The sequence below is a fragment of the Eupeodes corollae genome, chromosome 3 (genome assembly GCF_945859685.1).
Source record: "Eupeodes corollae chromosome 3, idEupCoro1.1, whole genome shotgun sequence".
NCBI lineage: Eukaryota > Metazoa > Arthropoda > Insecta > Diptera > Syrphidae > Eupeodes > Eupeodes corollae.
The window spans coordinates 129116166-129135624 of NC_079149.1; the positions used below are offsets into that span (position 1 = coordinate 129116166).

A 19459-nucleotide genomic window follows, 5' to 3' on the forward strand; every position below is an offset into this window, starting at 1 on the left:
TATCCCCTTCGTTTGCGCCTCAACGCCTTTCGATATCTTTTTATGGGGCTTTGTTAAGTTATTTTTTCTTGCAAAGAACTGTCATTCCAAATTGTTTTAACTCTTTGTTCCTTTCTATAACGTGAGCCTTTAAACAAGGTGGAATTAAAATTTGAATATTTAATTCTGGCATAAATTAGGGCATTTTCATAGATGTCATGCTAACTTGTTACTAAGCAAGTCCAGAGTTTAGGCTATTTATAAATAAATTTAAACCTAACTTTAGGGCTAAATCTGTGATCTTACTATAAACATAGGAAATGCTGTGTTATTTTCACAGCCAAATGTCATATTTTATCCGTGTTTGTAAATTAAAAACTGAACAGTAAATCATAACAAATAAATGTAACGTAAACTTGCTGTCCAGAAAAATGTTAATTGATACATGTAACTGATGTTAAAGAATTTTAAGATATCTTTGAGGAGTTTAAGTTATGTCGTGATGTGCAAAATATGGCACCAAGAAAAATATAAAAACACGGTTAAATCCATTTATATTTGCCACAAGGATTTTTACAAAAGATATCACTCATTCATTTCTGGTAATCTCCAGGCTTCGACAGCATCTATTATAGCCACCGACCCTAAAGATCCTTTTTTATTATCATCGTAACATCATTTCCCTTATCGTCGACAATATTGATATGCCAGCAAATCGCTTTTCTTGGGCTCGTTTTACACTGATTTGACCGTACGCCAAAAAACCGGACGGCATAAACCGGATCAAGGGCTAATTACACATTATGCGGTTTCAACCGTACGATAAAACACGATAGACATATGCAGGGTTCCTGTGCTTAGTATACTTTTTCACAGGCTTAGTTTTAGTTTTTAGTTGTCTTGAGGTGGCTGATCGTACTCTGCCACGCGAATAAAATCGTACGATGTGAAAACATGCATTTTGTCAGCTTATCGCGCTGTGCGGCTTCCGGCTACTGTAGTGGCAGTAGACGACTGCTGCACGGCGGCGTGGCGCCAGCATTTTGCGCGGACCATATAATATGAAAGCGTATATGCTCTTCTTCGCGCCTCTAACAAAATGTCACCGTCCGGTTTTTTTCCGTAAGATCGAAACCGTGTAGTGTAAAACGAGCCTGAATGGTTTTGGAAACTCCGCTCGAAATGTATTGCTATCGTGAACAATGTTTCCAAGGGAAACTTCTTGTCATTTCTCTGAAATATTTTCTAATTTATTTTGTTAAAGAAAATAAAGGCAAGACGGAGCAATGTCATTTTAAATTACTTTTTTTTTGATAAGGAAAAGCCTACACGATTTATGTATGTAAGTACTTACAGAATCCTCATAAGTACTCAAATTCAGCACAAAGGGCCGATGCGGATTTTAAATAAAACACAAATTATCTGGGAAATTATGGTTCAATAATCCATAGAACAAAATAATGGCCAATTGTGAGATAATATGGCCTTTAAATTTTTGGAACAAAACAGAAATTATTTCGTTAGCTGTCGTCCTGTTGAAACCATATATCGTCCACATCCGTATATGCTGATTAGGGCCATATAAAGTTCGTTATCATCTCATGCTAACCACCTGACCAGCCTTCTTTTGGGAAAAAAATACAGACCGATGATGCCGCCATCCCATGAACCACACCAAACAGTTACTCTTTGTTGATGCATTATGGGCTTTCGACAGTCACTCTTGGATTTTCACTCGCCCAAATGCGGCAATTCTGCTTATTGACGGATCCACTGAGGTGAAAATGTGCCTCATAACTTAAGATGATTTTTTTAGAAAATTATTCATCAAATGTTGCCGTTTCTTGCGCCAATTTTGAACATTGACCACGCTTGAAGTTATCAAAAGGCTTTAGTTCTTGAACCTTGTCAGCGTGTAAATTCAAGTCTTTATGCATAACGTTCATCAACGACGAGCGTGAGAGGTGCAATTGTTAGGCATAACGACGAATTGGATAGGCGACCCTTCAGCCACACTATCGCTAACAGCAGCAATATTTTCTGCATGCATTGGTATTTTTACATCTTTTAAAGATTCGGTTCGCTCAAATTTTTGCCCGATTTTTTCAATTTTAAGCACTTTTGGACGATTAAATTGAAATAATCACAAAGTGCAGGTTATGTACTCTGATTGGACACGCATTTTCATAATAAGCCTAAATAACTTTAACGCGTTGCTCGATTAGTCTGAAATAAAGATATGTCAAATGAAATGCAAAATAAAACTTGACGTTTGGTTGTGGTTCACATTCAACATCGGCCTTTAAAATTTAAACAACCTTTATATATATCATATGGAATTCCAAAAAACGAGGTAAATATTTGCGTCTTTTATTAATTTTGAAAGTTCTCAAGCTTTAAAAAAAAACTTCTGAAACTTGTTTTATTTAAAAACTTTTCGAAAAAAGTAAAAATTAAAAGAATACAGATTTTTACTTTTTTTTCATGCGTTAATCCCTTAAATCTCCATAAATCACTAAAATTCCGAAACACCCTGTTCTTAAAGAATACAAATTGACATCTCAATTCCCAAACACACTCTACTCATCTCTTTCCTTAACAAAATTGAGCACCCAAACAAACAGCGCAACTCCAACTCAAATCAATTCTCACTCCGTCCGTTCCTTGTGCTTTTTTCCCCTACACCTACCCTACCCTGGCGAACAATTCTGTTTCTGAGTTCTGAGACTGAGACCAACCAAAAGAACAATCTCGTCAGTTTGGTTGGACCGAGAGTAGACTTTTTTTGCGACAAGCGACAAGAATAGAAAAATTGAATCTCTCGTGAAAAGGTTCCGCAGGACCATCACCATCACAGGCTGAAATTATTACCAATTTTGAGCACATAATTTATTGGTCACATCTCAGAGTAAGTTAATTATTTAAAATCAAATTAATTCCAATTGAATTTCAATAGAAAAACACGTTAAATCATCACAAAAAGTTCAAAAAGAAAAATACCATAAGAATGAAATATAAGGGAGAAAAAATCGATACGACTCTTTACTGACTGTGCACGGTGTACATCCATATGTATACAAATTTCGCGCATGAACAAGACGTTGAAAACGACAAACGACGACGACGAAGACGACGAAGATGTCTTCTACGTCTACGTCGACCGTGAGAAAATTTTCGCAAAAGTGGAGAATTTTTCATTCATGTCGCACGGCGCACACTAAATAATCCCCATTTTTGTCAGCTAACAAAACTTTAACTAGAACCAAACGACAACGTTTAAGTATATTTTTAAGTTAGTGACGACGACAATAGAAGGAAGTAATTATCCAAAAAAGGATCAAGGAATCATCCTCCACTAGATCCAGAGATTACACTTGAATCTTTTTAAATTGGGTAAGATTTTGTAATGAACAAATGGGCATGTCAGAGAGAAGATGACAAGAAAAACTACGACGACGATAAAGATGAAGACGAAGACGTTGACTTCTGGGTTAAATCAATTTAGTGAGGTCGTTTCACTTTTATCACAGAAAAATTAAATCTTTAATTTAAATTGCAATTCCCTGCGGTGGGCCTGTGGGAGGGCAGTAGGTTAATCTATTTATTTAATTTGTTTTTTTCTTTTTAAATCAATTTGTTTTCTTTAACCTGGCGTTTCCTTGACAGTGCTTCGAATTGGGGTAGTTAATATCAAGTAATTTAAAAAAACTATCCTGAAATGAAAATAAGTAGTGTTTTTTTTTTTTCAAAAATTCAGTGTTAATTGATTTTTCTTTTCATTAAAAAAAGAGTATCCCATCAAATCAAGGATAATGTGTGTTGGGGAGTGTTTGAAAAATTACGCAAACCTTGTGGATCAGGAAGCAAGTAAAAAGTACTAACAGTGAAATGATGATGAAAGTGTGTACAAAAACAAAAAAGTTATTCTACTAAATGAGAGATATCCCTACGGATATACCTGACATAAGTATAAAAGGACATTAAGTCGAAAAGTGGAAAAATGCCAAATTATGTGAAGGTGTTGTTCTAGAAATTTACTTCAAAAATAAACTTAGGAAGTTTAAATTTTCAAAAACAAAATTTGAATAAGATTCGTTGAGCGAGGTGTTGGTCTTTTAAAAATTATATTCTTCCAGTGCATATTTCTCAAGATGTCAAGTATCATTGGGAAGGTTCAGACGATCTGATTGGCCAGCTGCCAAAAAATTACCTTCCAATTAAGGCAACTTTAATGGGAAGTTGACTGGAAAGTAAGTCAAGAAAAATCTCCCCAACTGTCAAGTCAAGCTAAATTCTGTCAAAATGACAGTTAATCATGTTGTTTCATTCAACTTAAAGCTGAACTTTATAACTATATGCGTTATTTATTGTCTCCACAACTCCATTTAATTCTTTCTGTAAAAGGGTTCCTTGTAAATTTGGAAAAGAAATAAGTAGTATTTATTTGCAATACAGAATACAAATCGTGATGGACTTGTAGCTTTCCTAAGGAGTGTTTTACAGACAATAATGTTTTTTGTAGTTTTTGTAAGATAAACTTAAAGTAGAGAATTGTGAAGTAAAGTTCTGAATTTGAAATTAATGACACTTGTAAGACTAACTAGTTGCCTTGGTCAAAATTTACGTTTACATAATGAAGTTGACTGCAAATGAATGTTTCCTGAACCTGCCCATTAATTTCCAACTTGGAACGTTACTTGATTATTTGTTACTTGCAAAAAATAGCAACAACATTATTATCTATCTATCTTCTTCAACGTTTCGCATTGGTTTGAGAGATTCTTGAATCTATACTATACCAATAGCTCCAAAACACTGAGGGAAACCAAGTTTTCCAAAACCACTCACAATTTTCTTTTATAGTTTGTTCTGTGAGTGGATAGGCACAAAGGTATTTTGGTTTTAGAACAAGCCAAACTTCTCTACAAAACTCTTTTAAGATCATTCCTACTGTGGATGTGCCAACGCCAAAGATAGCTGCAACTGTCTTGTATTCAGCAGACGACCCAAGCGTATATAGCCATTGCAATGGCTATTCTTTTTTTCAAAGGTATGCACTTTCTAAAGTTGGTATTATGCATTTCTAGATTTTTCAGCTCATTGCACAATATGTCGAATGTTTCACAGCTCATTCTAAAATGGTGTTTAAAAAACTCATCATTGTTTTCTAAGACTTCGTGTTCCCAAAAAGTGTGATGAAAAACGAGTTAAAAAACAATAAACCGAGAAAATTCGGGAAGAAATAAAAAACTATGTTTATTCTTTGATAATCAGAAATAAAGTAAAGTATATATTTATTTTTATAATAAAAATAAATTACAAAGAAGAAGTGATTATTCACTCAGTGTTTGAAGCTAAGATTATAAACAAGTGTAAAGTATTCATTCGTTTAGAACAACACTTTCCCTGAATGAATAATAACAAAATTAAAGATAACTTAACTAATTAATCCTAATCGCTTAGCATCTACTATGTGCTTGGTAGATGGCAAAGCTTTAGTAAAAATATCGGCTAACATTTCCTTGGTTGGAATGTATTTCAAATTTATAATTTCATCTTGTATTTTTTCTCGAACAAATTTTGTTTTTGTTTCTACATGTTTGGTTCTGGCTGAATATGAGTTATTTTTCGCAAGTTGAATAGCGCTTTTATTATCACAATAAATAACCATTTGATTAGCACATTCTGGAAACAATTCAGCCTCTAAACGTTTGAGCCACATTGATTCTTGTACAGCAGCAACCATAGCCATGAACTCCGACTCAGTTGTAGAAAGCGCCACAGTTGCTTGTCGTTTTGATGACCATGTAATTGCGGCACCTTGCATCGTAAAAACGTAACCTGTTGTTGACTTACGCTGATCGATGTCGCTTGCCCAGTCGGCATCGCAGAATCCTTGAATCTGGGTAGGTTCCTTCAAGTAGATAAGTTTCTTGTTTATAGTGCCTTTCAAATATCGAAAGACCCGCTTTATGGCCATCCAGTGAGCTTTCCCTGGATTGTTGCTGTACCTACTTAACAAATTGACTGCATAACTTATGTCCGGCCTAGTTGTTTGAGCGGCAAATAGCAGGGAACCAACAGCTTCCATGTATGGCACTTTGGACATCAATTGTTTTTCCTCTTCTGTAGTTGGGGACATTTTCAGCGATATCTTCTGATTCAAATCTAAAGGTGTCGATACTGGATTGCAATCGAACATTCCAAATCGCTTCAGAATTTCGGAAATATATTGAGATTGGTCAATCCCAATTGTTCCAGCTGACCTATTTCGAGTAATGCGGATTCCTAAAACTGAAGATGCATCACCCAAGTCTTTCATTTCGAAGTTCTTCATTAAGATTTCTTTAACAGATAATTCTTGTCTTTCATCGTTGGAGAAAATCAGAACGTCATCTACGTAAACAGCAACGAAGATCATGCTGCTTTTGGAAACTTTATAATAGATGCATTGATCGGCATCAGAACGCTTTAGACCAGCCTCCAAGAGCACATCATTCAACTTTTCATTCCATACTCGACTGGACTGTTTTAATCCGTACAGAGATTTATTGAGCTTGCATACCTTTTTTGATCCATCACTGAAGTTATCTGGCTGTACCATAAAGATGTCTTCTTTTATGTCTCCATTCAAAAAAGCAGTAACAGCATCCATCTGACAAATATTGAGGTCATATTTGGATGCAATCGCAATTAAGAAACGAATCGACGAGTATCTAGCCACAGGTGAAAAAGTTTCTTGATAGTCGATGCCTTTTTTTTGGGAGCAGCCTTTAACTACCAAACGAGCTTTATACCTTAATACATCGCCATTCACATCTCGCTTCGTTTTAAATACCCATTTGCATTTGATGGGATGTTTGTCTTTGGGTAGGTCTACTAAATTCCATGTGTGATTCAAATGGAGAGAATCAAATTCGGTTTCCATTGCCTTTTGCCACATAGGTGCTTCAGGACGTGACAAAGCATCTTCAATAGTTTCCGGGTCATTTTCTTCAATCTTAACATTGAAACTTGCCTGATATTTTGGATTTGGCTTAGGAACTCGATCGGACCTACGAACAGGAACAACATCTTCTTCAATTAAACCAGTTGTAACTTCAACATCATCATCGATATGTATTGTGTCTTCGGTTTCGATTTCGGTTTCAATGGAACTCATGTCGCCTTCATCAGTTTCATAATTGCTGACATCGCTTTCTTCACAATGAATTTTAGATAAGGAAATAGCATTCGATTCACGCTCAATTGCCGGTTCTTGTTCATGGTTTCCCTCAGAATCGGCATTTGGTTCATTAAAGTTTTCCAAAAATGAAACAAAAGGGTTAGTTGTACTTTCTTTATCTTCAATTACCTTTTCACTCCAAGAATTCTCAAAGAAAACAACATCGCGGCTCACAACAACTTTTTGTGTTACCATATTGAATAGACGATAAGCCTTCGATTCAGTGCTGAATCCAAGCAAAATACATTCTGCAGATTTGGCATCTAGTTTCTTTCTTTTTTCACTTGGGATATGCACCATAGCCTTGCAACCAAACACACGCAACATTTTTAAATCTGGTTTGACTTTTGACCATAATTCTTCAGGTGTTTTCGACTTTTCACCTCTGCAAGGGATTCGATTTAAAATATATGCTGCGGTTGATGCTGCTTCTGCCCAAAAACGTTTTTCAAGATTAGCATCAAACAACATGCATCTTATTCGTTCAATAATGCTTCGATTGATCCTTTCCGCAACTCCGTTCTGTTGAGGGGTGTAAGGGGCTGATTTTTGGTGTTGAATGCCTCATCCAGATAGATATTTTTGAAACTTTGAATTACAATATTCCATACCGTTGTCAGTACGCAAAACTTCAATTTTCTTTCCACTTTGATTTTCAACGAGAGCCTTGAACGTTAGAAACGTCTCGAAAACTTCGGACTTCTGCTTCAATGGATAAAGATATAGCTTTCGACTATAATCGTCCACAAATGTTACGAAAAATCTACATCCTGAACATGATTTTACTGACATTGGTCCACAGACATCAGAGTGAATCAACTCCAAAACTTCTTTCGCACGGATACCAGTTGACTTGAAAGGTTCTCTTGTGTGCTCCCCCTTGATGCATATTACACATTTTTCATCCATCTTTCCGCCGATTGATACACCAGTGACTGCATTCTTCAATTTCATCAAATTGTCTTCACAAATGTGCGCCATTCGACGGTGCCATAGATTCGTTTCATTCTGTGCAAGCAACGCAACAGAATTGTTCAGCGGTGATGGTTTGGGTATAATGCAATTTAAACGATACATATTGTTAACTAGAGATGCCGATGCTACAACCTCTTTATGTTCATTTAAAATCTTGCAACAATTTTTTTCAAAACGTACTGTTTTGCCATTTTTGACTAATTGGCTCACAGAAATCAAATTTGCGCATAAATTTGGAACATATTGTACATCGTAAACGGTAGCATTCGTTTTCTTCTTACCATCTACAAGAGTCAAATTAACATCCCCTATACCTTCTACCGCCAGCTTTGCATTATTGGCAACAATAATTTCTTTGTGGGTTGGTGACCTAAGATTCTTCATTAATGACTTGCACATCGTCATATGTGCTGATGCTCCAGAATCTACAAACCATGCTCGTTCTGAGACTTCATTCTTGGCTAAAAAAGATGAAAACATGGCAATTTCATTCGATTTATTTCTTACTCTTTTCTTATTTGGACACTGTCTTGCGAAATGACCAATTTCTCCACAGGTGTGGCATCTGAACTTCTGTTGTGGCTTATGTTTTTGTTGCTTATACTTTGGTTTCACAAACATGGCGCTGTCAGTTGATTTCGGATTGTATTTAACTTCTTGCAATAATAGAGTCTTGACAGCATCACAAGTTAGTATTTTTGTAGAGTTTTCAACAGCCATAACCAAGGGTTTATAATCTGCAGGCAACCCTGCCAACATCAACGACGCAACAACTTCGTCATCAATTTTTAGTCCAGCCTTTTTCACCTTTAATGACGTCATAACCATCTTGTTCACGTAGTCTTCCATGGAATCACACTCGTTCAACTTCAATTCAACAAGTTGTTTCAGCAAATCCACCTTCCTACTAAGACCAGTATCTTCAAACGCATTTGTGAGGCTATCCCATGCACTTTTAGCTGATAAAGCATCCGCTATGTACGAATAGTTTTGGGTTTCAAGCAACAAAATAAGCTCAGACTTCGCTTTCAGATCAGTTGCTATTTGAACAGGCGTAGCTGCAGCGTCCAGTTCATTCTCAAAGCAATCCCATAATCCTCTGATTACCAAATATGATTTGGCCGCAATCTTCCAAACATCAAAATTTTCTCGTCCCTTCAGTTTTTCTACGGACACAGCATTTGAAGCCATGATCAGTTTTTATTTCGAATTAAAATTTAAATTTAAAAACAAAACAAATATCTTGCGGGACCTGGGCCCATAACCTGATGAAAAACGAGTTAAAAAACAATAAACCGAGAAAATTCGGGAAGAAATAAAAAACTATGTTTATTCTTTGATAATCAGAAATAAAGTAAAGTATATATTTATTTTTATAATAAAAATAAATTACAAAGAAGAAGTGATTATTCACTCAGTGTTTGAAGCTAAGATTATAAACAAGTGTAAAGTATTCATTCGTTTAGAACAACAAAGTGCTTGTACGTATCTGACATTGAGGTAGAAAGTTTGTTTTTATAATTTAGAGGTAAATGGTATTATGGAAGCTTACCTTTGTCCACATGCTTCTTTGGCGATGATGATTCTCAATTGCATCAATCATACTCTTATTTTTTTTCATTTTCAACATTTTCAAAATAAAACGCTGACGTTTTCTGGTCATGGTAGAGCCTTGAGGTAATGATATGAAGTTGAGCAGGAACTTCATGCTTTGTTCCATTTTCTTTGTATGTATGGAAATCAAACTAATTTGGCGAGAATTCATTTATTTCACAAATTATTCGAAAACCAATATATTTTTAAATTCAAAATATACTATTTATACAAAATTTGACAATTATTATCAAAATAATGGAAATTTCAAACGAAAACTTGTAAATACTTGGTGTGAACACTTTATGAGTTTTCGAAAACTTTTCGCCGAAAACCGGGTTTTCAGTTTGGTGTGGAAAGGCTATAAGTCCATCAGAAGTGGTGTTTTATATTGTAAAGGAATGGTGCTTACCATTTTACACAACTCTTTAACTATATTTGTTCAGTAAAAAAAATAAATCATAGAGTTATGAAGTTGAGCTTTCATTTAATTGAAAAAAAAACAATCAGCTGACATTTTGATATACATAAAACATAAGTGGACTTGACTTGATAAGTTAAGTGGGATTTTTCTTTTCTGTCAATTTTCCAATAAAATTGCTTTAATGGCTGCGTTCAATCTCAGACAGATAGGGTATCCGGATACCTTTATGTTAGTGTTTTTGATCAAAAACAGGTGAGATTTCAAAAAAGGTATCCAAGAATTTCTGGGGTATGCAGGTATCTGACAGAACAGCTGATTCAACACATGGTTGTAATTCAAGAAATTTGAAAATTGAAAGTTGTTTTTATTTGTTGACAGCTATCTCAATACAGCTTTCTAACTCGTTCAACAAGGTATCTAAAAATCCACCTATTCAAGATACCCTATCTAACACGAGATTGAACGCAGCCAACTCCAAAACAATTTTTGGCAGATGGGCAATTAAATATAAGAAACTTGTCTCACCTTCAAGTCCCTTACATCGGTCGTTTGAATCTACTCATTCTTCCATAATCTGATTCAAATTTTGTCGAGTATTTTAAGCTTAAGTAAACTTCGTAAATATTCATTTTTGTATCTCATGAAACTGGTCTGATGCTTCTGAAATTTACAAGTCTCTTCGAAAGTATTGAAAAAAGAGAGCTTGAATCATTACCTTCGGATTTCTTATCTCTCCATTTTTGACCGTTATTTTAACGGATTATGCTCATTATAAATATACCTTCAAAGCCAATTTTGGTCGTAGCGTGTCAAGGACAGAAAATCGCTCTTTAGCCGTACTTCGCGAATGTGAAATGCTTTACCACACTCATTGCAATTCACATCCTCTCTTCCTTTCATATAGTAACAAAATTTCCTTGGCTATGTGTTTGTTATAAAATAAAAGGGCTTTGATAGTGATGGGACCAACAAATGTATATCGGAGACTGTGTTTAAGAATATCAAGGAACGGTGATGATCGTACGTAAGTAAGTACGATGAACCTACGAGATCTGAAACTTCGGTGCTCAGTCAAAGACTCTTTAACGTTTTAACCTCGTTTGAGAGAAAAGATATGGAGAATAGTTGATTTCATTTATGGGAAGGACAGTGAGACAATGACAAAGCTTTGTAGACTCCTGTGGGCTGGACAGTGGACACGTAGAACACATTAGCCCGGAAAGTCCTTTGCGGTTCAATTTATGGTAGAAGGCAGCGAGGAAGAGCATGCCTCATGCATGCCGGAGGTTTGGAGTTCTTAACTGGACCGCGCTGCGTAAGAAAACAACCGCGAAAGATGGGGAAACATGTTTACGACACCCGGACTGGATTTCTGTTGCAGCAACGTTGAAGGATAATCCACTGGTGAATTAAATGAAGAATTACTTTTGCCCAATCATGGGCTCTTCTTCGGGCTTAGAAAGCATTTAAATAGTAACTGCCTCCCTCATAGAGCCAAGGAGACGTTAGTTTTAAAAGAATTCTTTAAGCATGTGCGTTAAAATTCTCGCATGAGAAGTTACTTAGGTTCTTTGAAAGAGAAAAGTTCTTTAAGTGTTTCTCTTTGGTCCTGTTTGTATCGAAGAAGCATGGAGGAGAAGATTCAATGGCGAGCAACTGTGAGAGAGTAATTTCACTAATAGAGAAGACCCACAGTTTGTATGCCTATTCCTAATGAAAAGGATTTGTTAATTCCTCTTAAAAGAACGTACCCATGAAAAACCTTTAAGTTAGCAGGGATTAAACCCAAGGCTTCTGTCAATTCTTCTCAAAAGGCCGTACCAATGAAAAACCTTTAATTTAGCAGGGATTGAACCCAATACTTCTGGCATTACAGTAATTTTCACTAACCATCACGCCACGGGTGAACAAAGACCGTGATTGTTATTTTATAAATAAAAATAAAAAAGGTACCACTTTTCAGGAACTTCCATAAAGCTATGACACTATGTAGCTATTTGTTGTACGATCTTCCTGCGACGCGGCATGGAAACCGGTTGGTTTGTAATAGGACCGATGAACTTTTAAACATTTCCTCCTAAAGTTTTAAAACATTGACCTCCTAAAAATGATTCAAGCGCTTGCAATCGTAGAATATCTCTAGAATCTTTAGGGTTTTTAAACAATTTTCCTTTCAACATCAAATACGTAAACCGGCATTTTATATTTTTGTTGTTTTTTCTTTTATTTCCAGAAATAAAAGTCTAAAAAACCTGAAAAAAAATAAAATACCACACAAACTCCCATAAATCATGTCTAACCTGAAGAGATTCGATGACGAGGAGAAGGAGGACACATACGGACGTGTCTATGCTGTATCTGGTCCAGGCAAGTTTCTAATTATTGTTTTGCTTTCAATTAACTCTCTGACCTAGAATTTTCTTTCCATCCGCCTCCCCTCCTTCCCCCCGTTTCACAGTTGTTACAGCAGAATGTATGTCTGGATCTGCTATGTACGAATTGGTGCGAGTTGGCTACTATGAACTTGTGGGAGAGATTATTCGTCTCGAAGGTGACATGGCCACGATTCAAGTCTACGAAGAAACATCCGGAGTGACTGTTGGAGATCCTGTTCTTCGAACTGGCAAACCATTGTCTGTTGAATTGGGTCCTGGTATTATGAGCAGCATTTTCGATGGTATCCAGCGACCATTGAAGGACATCAATGAGCTCACCTCATCCATTTACATCCCAAAGGGTGTGAATGTGCCATCGTTGTCACGCACCCACTCGTGGGATTTTAATCCATTAAACGTTAAGGTCGGAGCACACATCACAGGTGGAGATTTGTATGGAATGGTGCATGAGAATTCGTTGGTCAAGCACAAAATGATTGTACCACCACGTGCTAGAGGAACAGTACGTTATATTGCCCCAGCTGGCAACTACACAGTTGAGGATGTGGTTCTGGAAACAGAGTTCGACGGGGAAATCAGCAAGCACACTATGTTGCAAGTTTGGCCAGTGCGTCAGCCACGTCCAGTTACAGAGAAATTGCCAGCCAATCATCCCCTGTTGACAGGACAACGTGTTTTGGATTCATTGTTCCCGTGTGTTCAAGGTGGTACCACCGCTATCCCTGGGGCTTTCGGTTGTGGTAAGACTGTCATCTCGCAGGCTCTCTCCAAGTACTCCAACTCTGATGTCATCATCTATGTTGGTTGCGGAGAACGCGGTAATGAGATGTCTGAAGTACTTCGTGACTTCCCCGAATTGTCGGTTGAGATTGATGGTGTCACTGAGTCCATTATGAAGCGTACCGCTTTGGTGGCCAACACCTCCAACATGCCTGTGGCTGCTCGTGAGGCTTCCATCTACACTGGTATCACCCTCTCCGAATACTTCCGTGATATGGGTTACAACGTCTCCATGATGGCTGATTCGACCTCTCGTTGGGCTGAGGCGCTTCGTGAAATCTCTGGTCGTCTCGCTGAAATGCCTGCCGATTCCGGCTACCCAGCCTACTTGGGTGCCCGTTTGGCCTCCTTCTACGAACGTGCCGGACGCGTTAAGTGCTTGGGTAACCCCGAACGTGAGGGCTCCGTGTCCATTGTCGGTGCTGTATCACCTCCTGGTGGTGATTTCTCCGATCCCGTCACATCGGCCACCCTTGGTATTGTCCAAGTGTTCTGGGGTTTGGACAAGAAACTAGCCCAACGCAAACATTTCCCCTCCATCAACTGGCTCATCTCATACAGCAAATACACTCGTGCTCTGGACGACTTCTACGACAAGAACTTCCCCGAATTCGTGCCTCTCCGAACCAAAGTCAAGGAGATCATGCAAGAGGAAGAGGATCTATCCGAAATTGTGCAACTGGTCGGTAAGGCTTCTCTGGCCGAAACCGATAAAATCACACTCGAAGTAGCTAAATTACTGAAGGATGATTTCCTGCAACAGAACTCCTATTCGTCGTACGATCGTTTCTGTCCGTTCTACAAGACCGTGGGTATGTTAAGAAATATGATTGCCTTCTACGATATGGCTCGTCATTCAGTGGAATCAACAGCCCAATCAGAGAATAAAATCACGTGGAATTTAATTAGGGAATCAATGGGCAATATCATGTACCAGCTCTCTTCAATGAAGTTCAAGGTAAGATACATATTATGTTCTCTTGATTGTTTTAGTTTTACTTGTTTCTTTTTTCTTTATTTTTTAATTTATTTTACTCTTTTTTCGGATTTGTTGTTTATTCTAAAATTCTATTGATAGACACTTGGGAGACAGACGCGAATGGTTTATCTTTTTTATTTGAATTTGTTGCTAATTCTATTTATAGTTCTTGTTTAATATTTCTTCCTCGAGATGCAAAAAAAAAAAAAAAATCAAAGCGAAGCAAAGCAAAGCCAAAAACATCCGAAGACGCGTGTTGGTTGTTTTTATTTTGTATGTAGAACAATTTAACAACCTTGTTCTGCAGTCTGTCTGTGAATTCTTTTACCTGGCGATGGGGAAAGACTTTTCGAATTAAATTGGAGCCAGAAGATGCAGAAAGCTCACCTTGCGAGGAATTGACAAATTCATGAAAAGTGCTCAAATTAGTCGTTCGGATTCGGCATATAAACTGTAGGTCCCCTCCATCCCTGCAATTACTCGCACAGAGGAATGGTTGAGAATTTTAAGCCACCAGTCCCTGGTTCTCTACGGACCTAATTTATTTTTTTGTATTTATGGATACGTCAATAACTGTAAGGGCATAAGTCACCTAAGCATAGCTTAAACGATTCTTTCTGTCGTATTACGTGAATGTCTGAAGCTGTTCGTCCGAAACCTAACCAGGAGTCCTCCATTGACCAAATATTCACATTACAGCAGATCTTGGAAAAAACCCAGGAACTTTAAATCGATACCATTTATTCATTGACTTCAAGGCCGCCTATGAAAGTATTTATGGAGAAGAACTTTACGGACCAATGTCTAGTTTTGGCATACCTGTCAAACTTGTCCGTTTGTAAAGAAAGACGATGGAGAAAGCACCCTTCTCTATCAAGATCGGAAAAAATCTCATCTATGCTTTCAATGTCAAAAAAGGTTTAAGAGAAGACGATGCACTGTCATGCGACTTATTCAACATCTTTCTGGAAAGAATTTTACAAGACTCAATCGTCAACACTAGAGGCTCAATCTTCCAAAGGTCGGATACACCGATAATATTAACATAACTGAAAGATCAAAACGTGATGTCCGTGGCCCATTTTTGAGCTTTCCAAAGGAAGCGAAGATGGATTTATTGGGCAACCTTTAAACGACGATGTATTTGACAAAACGTCACCATAGAAAGCTAGGCACCGCTGTAAATTCAGATAACGAAGAAAAGATCTTGCCAATCGATGTTTCTTTCGACTTAAAAGACAATTGAGTAATAAAGTCTTCTCTCGAGTAGCTTAAGTCATCATTTATAAGATACTCACCATCCCTGTTCTCTTTTATGGCACTGAGGCTTGGAGCTTGTCAAGGCAAAATAAGAACGTCTTAGGATGGATGCTTCGAGAGAAAAATTCTTCGTTTGACTTTTGGCCGCGGCTGCATAGATGGGGAGTGGAGGAGAATATAAAACGACGAGCTGTACGGGCTGTTAAGCGACGCCGATCTAATCACACAAAAAAAAATCCAACGACTTAGATGGCTGCGTCATGTTGATCGAATGGATATCAAAGTTCCATCCTGTAAAGTCTTTGAATTCAATGCCGATACTAGAGACATGGGACAGTAGAGGACGCCGCAGGTGGGACAAAACCTCAGCTAACTTAGCGTGCGAAACGGAAGGCAGCTAAATAGAAACACATGTTGAATAAAGACCAAGCGCGTCCCGGTACGCCACATAAGGTGAATTCAACAATACGTCAATAACCAAAACTGTCATAGTTGGAATGATAAAAAACCTTAAGTGTAGGGTGACGTTGAGACACCCTTCCATCCGCACAAACAGTTCTTTCTGGGTTCGTGGAGCAGATGTTCCCTTGTAAAAACGATGCTCGCCGCTATAGAGTTATGATTACTGACTTTTTCGTTCATCAATTAAAAACTATGATATGCGGAAGCTTTGCTTTCTAAGAGACAGCGCGGCGCACCATTTCACACAGCTCGTTCCACAATTGATTTATGAAACGTTTGATTAACGCATAGTTACACTTACACGTTAGGGAGCCGTTAATTTGCCTCAAGCTTTGTGTGGCTCAACGCCTCCGCTTGACTTTTTTCTGTGGGGATATTAGTCGCTAGTCTACGAAACTACTGTCGTTATTTTTTTTATAATTTACATGCACCTAAGGGGTTATTAGTACCCTTTTCATGTTTATATATTTAAACACAGTGGGAGCGTTTGGAAAATAGGGAAGGATTTAAAAGGAGGTACCGGAGCACATTGGTCATAAAGTTCTGAACATCAAAATGGAAGGGAAAACAGAGTTGGCCAAAGCATTTCACATTCTCGATGTGCGATTTAAGAAAGAATCTCTATACTTGAAAATACGCCCGAAATTGAGCTCAAGGGTAAACTGATGAGCACTCCTGAAAGTGCGAGTATTACTGCAGAATCGTTTAAGGGATGGAATGCAACTGGCATTGGACAGAACGTTGTTTTAAAAAATTCGATAAAACAACAAAAGGCATGAAACATTGCAGCGGTGTTCTAGCGATGTACATGTTTCGGTTATAGTTCTGTCGCCTATCATTTTTAAAGCCCTTTTTTGAATTCTATCTAAGAGATTTAATCTTGTTTTAGGGGCACCTGCCCAGATATGCGAATTATATTCAAGCTTTGGACAGATGAAGACTTTGTAAATAACATCCAGATCGGAAGGGGTGAAAAATTTTTTGCACAGTCGGAGAAATCCTAAGCACCTGGTAGAATTTTTGGCAATATCAGATATGTGATCATTCCCTAAAAGGTGATCTGTGATACACTTACCAAGTACTGATAGTTGATTGGTTTCCTAGATATAAGTGCCACTCACAGATAGTGGCATCGGGAGTGTGTTTCGCTTTAACGCTTTGAGTTTTCGAAGCATTAAATTCAACACGGTTTTTGATTCCCCATTGTACAATGCTGTCGAAATCAGAATTTAATGAGCTTACCATACGCTGCCGTTTAAGTTCCACATCCGAAGGACAAGGATGTGAATCAAGAAACGAGTATGAGAAGCTGAGGGTACTGTCGTCGGTGAAACAGTTTAATGGATTAGAAGTGACAGACATAAGATCATTTATGAATACAAGGAAGAGAACCGGAGACAAAGCGGAACCCTGGGGGACACCAGCATTTATTTTATGAATTTCAGACTTGAAACCATCCAATACAACTTATATTGAACGGTTAGAAAGGTAATTTCTTATCCAACGAAAAAGATATTCATCAATACCAAAAGGCCGCATTTTCAATAAGAGAGCTAGGTGCCAAACCTTATCAAACGCTTTTGAAATATCAAGTTCAACAATCTAACTTTCTCTAAAACGATGTAAAGATTTCTTCCACTGTTTGGTGAGTTGAACCATGAGATAACCAGTGGACCTATTGCTACGAAAGCCACACTGTCAATCATTAAGAAGCTTCCGTTCTTGAAGATATTTCTTGCGCTGATAATTAATCCGTGTTTTCATGACCTTGGAAAGAAGGGACGTAAATGCTATTGGACGATAGTTAGAGGGAGAGGAGGATTCGGCTTTTTTTGGGACAGGCTGGAGAAATGCTATTTTCCATCCGCTCGGAAAGAGACCTATAGACTAGCAAAAAACGTTTGACTATTTGGAGGACAATATTTGAGACTACAAATGTTAGAAAGAAATTGATCCTCCAGAAAAGACTACGTCCGCGCCAGCCGTGAAGGTCATATGCCATATTTCATATTTAAATTATAATGGAAGAAGATTATTTTTCGAATGAAGTAACTTTGATGTCAATTTAAAAAAATCATCTTTCTCTTTTACATTTTCGAGACCTAAATTCTATCATCTTTGTAGGCAACTTGTAGGGACTTATAGATTCAATCGTATTTAGATCAAAGCATCCCCAAATCGTTTATTTTTTCACTAAATTAATTTAAATTCTAAACTTTCTGTTTTTCTATGTTTTTTTAATTTCAGGATCCAGTTAAGGATGGTGAAGCTAAAATCAAAGCGGACTTCGACCAACTTCACGAAGATCTACAACAAGCTTTCAGGAATTTGGAAGATTAAGCTCTCTAGCCGCGACGCAGCTCTCTAACCATCCCAGTTTACGTTAATCGTTACTTAGTTTTAATTGAAAAACCAAAAAAACAAACAAAAATCTCTCTACCATTAATACAAATAATTGTTCATTTAACAAAACAACAAAAATGAATGAGCCCATTAAATCCCTACCTACCTATCTAGACAAAGCCATATATAAACAAATACTGCAGCTGTATGTAATAACTATTTTATGTGTAAATTTTAAGATGTTTTACAATAATATAAAATAAAACAAAAACAAAAACAAAAAAATAGAAAATACAAATTGAAGAATCCTCATCAACGACACGACGCGACGTGAAATAAAAAGGAAGACGAAACAATAATATGGTAACACTAAAGATGTAAAAATAAAATGAATGAAATTATAAATATCTACAATTTACATACATATAAATACATAGTATATCAAAAATTTGATCGTTTTAAACGTAAAATTAATCATAATATGAGTAATATGTATAATTTAAAAATTGCATTCTTCTTCGATTGAGATTAGTTTTGTTCTATAGTTGTTGTTGTTGTTACCGACACGTGCTTGGAAATAAATAATAATAATTTAAATTATTTAATTTTATTTTGTTTGTTGTAAAGTATTATTGTAAAAAATAAAACTATTAAATTATTATCTATATATGTATCTATTACAAAAACACACAAAAATATATTGATGATAGTTAAAAAAAAAGAAAAAGAGTAGAAATTGTTGTAATACCGTAGACATTTTTCGTCGTTGTAGTCACATTTTGATTTGAAGGTTGAAGAAATTCTGCTCATTTATATCTGCTAAAGAAAATTAACAAAGCGCTAACTACATCTAGAAATCATTTTTTGAAACATTCCTTAGACGCAGTTCTTTTCAGTAGGTAACTGTCGTTTCTAGAATAATACATTGGGCTTCAAGACTAACTTTTTCTTTCTCATTTGTATTCACTTTAAATTTTAAAAAGAAGACAAAGCGGTTACTTGCTTTACTTTAGTTGGCGCTACAGCACCATTGTTCGCCTGGG

The 19459-nt window shown here is 36.9% G+C and overlaps 1 protein-coding gene across 2 annotated transcripts; it reads left to right on the forward strand.

Annotated features, from left to right (window-relative positions):
* Positions 1 to 2704: 2704 nt before the first annotated feature.
* Positions 2705 to 19081, forward strand: LOC129949428 (V-type proton ATPase catalytic subunit A). 2 transcript variants are annotated; one of them, XM_056060882.1, is made up of 4 exons: positions 2705 to 2887; positions 12430 to 12563; positions 12655 to 14330; positions 18321 to 19081. In XM_056060882.1, exons 2-4 carry the CDS (start codon positions 12488 to 12490, stop codon positions 18411 to 18413), a joined length of 1845 nt encoding a protein of 614 aa, XP_055916857.1. In that variant the 5' UTR covers positions 2705 to 2887; positions 12430 to 12487; the 3' UTR covers positions 18414 to 19081. The 2 variants fall into 2 exon arrangements, with proteins under 2 accessions (XP_055916857.1, XP_055916858.1); XM_056060883.1 differs by lacking the exon at positions 2705 to 2887 and adding an exon at positions 3164 to 3372.
* The last annotated feature ends 378 nt before the right edge of the window (positions 19082 to 19459 follow it).

Coding starts and splice junctions, on each gene's coding strand:
- LOC129949428 (XM_056060882.1), top strand. CDS start 12,488: ATGTCTAACCTGAAGAGATTCGATGACGAGGAGAAGGAGGACACATAC. Junction 12,564..12,654: donor CTATGCTGTATCTGGTCCAG/GCAAGTTTCTAA, acceptor CCCGTTTCACAG/TTGTTACAGCAGAATGTATG. Junction 14,331..18,320: donor TCTCTTCAATGAAGTTCAAG/GTAAGATACATA, acceptor TTTTAATTTCAG/GATCCAGTTAAGGATGGTGA.